We start from the raw sequence: 3,609 nt of genomic DNA, 5'->3' as shown, positions 1-3,609 counted from the left end.
ACAATATCATATTGTGTAATTTAGAATATTGCTTCAAGTTTTCAATCTCTATTTCATTAAAATAAAATAAAACATGACAATTAGGTAAACAATTAATTCTCAACCAGAATAACTGTAAACTATCAGTCTATTTTTTCGTTTTAATACCTTAAGAACATATTCAAAATACAAAAAGAAAATCCCACTCAAACAAAACAACGCAAAACAATTACGACCAAAAATCCCGTCGTCAACAGAGTTCCCTGAATGAGTGCGTCGTTAAACTCGTGCGTTGGGTATATCCCATTCCTTTGGGCCTTTCCCCTCAGTTGGTATATAAGAACGACCGAGGAGGCACTGTGCATCAGTCTCCCTCGAGCAGCAGCAAGACGAGCGGAGAGAGACAAGGCACTGACATATCAAGTGAGGTTCGCTTTCATCCTTAGTAATGGTACGTAGACTGCCATCTAGAGGCAGACCATCAAACTATAAAAAAGTAAAAACAAGTATCAAGTGACTGAGATATTCATACCGTGATATACTTGTCCCAACAATATTTTCTTACGTTGATTATCATTAAGTTTGGAGAACAAGTGTTAATACCTACAGTAGTAAGGAATGGAATGTTCTTGATAAAGTTCATTCAAAACAACACATTGATTTTCCAGATTCTTAAATTAAATCTATCTTAAGTTTTAGAAATGAATGTTTACTCAGATTAATGTGTCTCTTTCTTTCCGTACAGAAGCGCATCAAAATGCAGGCGATTGGGGCTGCCCTTTTTCTCCTGCTGCAGATGACATCTGCTTTCAGTGAGTTTTACATATGTTTGTTATTGAATGTTTTACTTTTGTATAAAACTATTCCCCTGCTTAACACTTCCTCGAAATTATATTCCCATCTCTCTCTCTCTCTCTCTCTCTCTCTCTCTCTCTCTCTCTCTCTCTCTCTCTCTCTCTCTCTCTCTCTCTCTCTCTATTACACGTTGAACGCAAGGACTTACTCGAACATGATAGTTTGTTTTTCCCTCTGGTTTTAAAGATCCATAACAAAAATATTTCTACATCCTATAGATCATTAACTTAGTTTTTGTTTTGATCAAAACAGAATTGTAAATGTTTTGAAATAGGATGTAAATAAAAAGCATATCTTTTTATTATGGACTAAGTTAATTTAACTGCAATTCTTATTATTATTAATTGAGTATTTAGCGCATTTCACTCAGATTTATTGGACTTTTTTATTTTATGATTTTAGTGTTTTTCTTTTTTTCCCAGTTCAAAGAAGTAATTTTACAAATAGACAGATTACATTCTAATTTTCCTTTAACATTGATTCTTTAATATAAATGATATATCTCTATAATATGTATGAGTAAGATAACACTTCATACAAAAATGTTTTGCAAATATCATATTTACCATCAAATTAAAATCCATCCTTCTTCTATTACAGGCATCATGGGCCACATTCCAACAGAGTCCTTTTCAATACGTGCAAAGCGATCGGAGGGACACACATGCAAACAAGAACTTGTGGACAACCTGGCTAAAACTGCCAAGGAAACTTGTTCCCAAGTAGAAGCTGTCGACAAGTACATCAGCAACATCAAGTCGAGAGGCCCTGTGGCCGTGCCATCCTTCACTGATCGCCATGGCTTCAAGGCTATCCTTGGCCAGTACAACGGCGACCTTTCAACAGCACAAGGACACTGCCACCCCTGGAGGAATGGGGACAACGTTGTTACTTCTCTTAAGCAAGTGGTCGTTGCTGCACAGGGCTTTGAACCTAAATTCAAAGAAGAACTCCTTAAGAATCAGGCCACCATTAAGAATCTTCTCAAAAACCACGAGGACATAGCAGCCATGGAAGAAAGAGTCGCTGCTTTGCAAAAAGACATCAAAGAGGCTAGAGAGGCTATTAAGGCCACTGAAGTTCAAGCAGTGATTACACATCTGGAAAATGCTATCAGATCCAAAGAAGAAGAAATCAACACCACAATGAAAGAACACAACATTGCTCAGGGAAGACGTGAATTAGCTGAATTAGTGAAATATCTAGAGTTTGTGAAGACAGGAGCTGTGGATATTGAAAGCAAAGCTAACGCTGCCAATACTAAGATCACCACTTTCAGAGAAAATCTCATCAGAGATGCTGGTGCCTTCAAGAGACATCGCACCAACGCCCAAAACGGAATCACCAAGCTGCAGCAAGAGAAACAAAAGAACAACAACGAAATCAACAGCAACCGGCAAAACATCAACAACTTAAAATCAAGAATCAATCAGGAAAACAGCCAGATCGCTTCCCTGCAAGCCCAGATCGCTCAGGCTCAGCGTGAGATCCAGGAAATTGAAGCTCGTATCAACCATAACATGAGGAGAGTGAAGAAGAAGAGGAGGTTTGGAAGGTGGTTCCGATTTGTCCCAGTCGTCGGATGGACCATTGGAAATAAGTTCTACAAAGACGCCAAGCAAAGAGAAGAACAGCTGGCCAACGAAAAGAGAAATTTCATTGCTAATGGTAATAGTCAGATCCAGAATCTCCGTAATCATATTGCATCACGCAACCAGGAAATCAATCGTCATCAGCAACAGATCAACAGCCTCGAAGCCAAAAACCGAGAACTCGAACAGGAGTTGCAACACTTCAGTCAGCTCGACAAAAATCTTCACAGCCTGGAAGGTGAGGTCAACGCCATCTTACCATCCATTGCAAATGCTGTCAGTGGAGTCGGCAAGATCAAAGACACCTTCGACTCCATTGAACAAAGCTTAGCAAAGGCCATTGCACAAGCCAAAGAAGCCAAGACCGAAGCGGAAATTAGAAATATGAAGTACTTCATCTATAACGAAATTGACGACATCAAATGCAAGTGGCAAAGTGCGAGCAGTAAAATCGTTTTAGTTGGTAAATGTAATTAACAGTAAAATTTATCGAAATTAGCTTAGACGTTCTTTCTTTGTGAAGTTTAGGTAAAAAGGGAAAATTATGTTTATGGTTTTATTAAGTACATGAAAATAATACAATTTGTTAATTGTATTACAAAATCATCTATTTCCTATGGAAATATATCTTCCACGTCATACTTTATGTATTTTTGTATCACCGTATCTTTTCAAACCCGATATACAAAGAAGTAATAGTCTATTATTATAATGTGCAATAATTGGGGTTGAATTTATAATGAACATTGAAAAAATTTCCTTCATGTTTTTTGTGATAGGTGAATTATGTTTTTTGTACCTTCCTGAATGCAACGAAAACTTTATGGATAAATATATATACTAAACTGTATATTTATTCTTAGCCAATTTAATTCATAAATAGAAGTCTGACCTATACACCGTTTCCTTTTTTTCTCTTTTTGCTTAGAAGTTAGAAGGGTAATATTTGCTGAGATTGTCTGGTATTTTTAAAAAATAAATATATTTTTATCTAAGCTATATTTGATTTGTATTCCTAAAGTTATTCTTAATTAAAATTATGAAAAAAAAGCCTTGAAAGGAGTTTCTAATAAAAGAATCGAAAAAAATGGACAAATTCAATATGGACTTACCCATAAAAAATATCAAGTTTTTGAGTTTCTAATACAAATTATCTTGTAATTTTATAAGTTGAATATTGGAT

At 36.0% G+C, this 3,609-nt stretch overlaps 1 protein-coding gene across 2 annotated transcripts; it reads left to right on the top strand.

The window, feature by feature from the left end:
- The first annotated feature begins 299 nt into the window (after nucleotides 1-299).
- LOC137650290 (uncharacterized) lies at nucleotides 300-3,374 on the top strand. 2 transcript variants are annotated; one of them, XM_068383612.1, is made up of 3 exons: nucleotides 300-430; nucleotides 725-791; nucleotides 1,435-3,372. In XM_068383612.1, exons 1-3 carry the CDS (start codon nucleotides 428-430, stop codon nucleotides 2,901-2,903), a joined length of 1,539 nt encoding a protein of 512 aa, XP_068239713.1. In that variant the 5' UTR covers nucleotides 300-427; the 3' UTR covers nucleotides 2,904-3,372. The 2 variants fall into 2 exon arrangements, with proteins under 2 accessions (XP_068239713.1, XP_068239715.1); XM_068383614.1 differs by having other exon boundaries at nucleotides 335-402; nucleotides 1,435-3,374.
- Nucleotides 3,375-3,609: the final 235 nt, after the last annotated feature.

Source organism: Palaemon carinicauda, chromosome 11 (assembly GCF_036898095.1).
Source record: "Palaemon carinicauda isolate YSFRI2023 chromosome 11, ASM3689809v2, whole genome shotgun sequence".
NCBI classification, from domain to species: Eukaryota; Metazoa; Arthropoda; class Malacostraca; order Decapoda; family Palaemonidae; genus Palaemon; species Palaemon carinicauda.
Note: the sequence above shows the minus strand (reverse complement) of the source record. Positions and strands in the feature narration are given on the sequence as shown.

Coding starts and splice junctions, on each gene's coding strand:
- LOC137650290 (XM_068383612.1), top strand. Junction 792..1,434: donor GCAGATGACATCTGCTTTCA/GTGAGTTTTACA, acceptor CTTCTATTACAG/GCATCATGGGCCACATTCCA.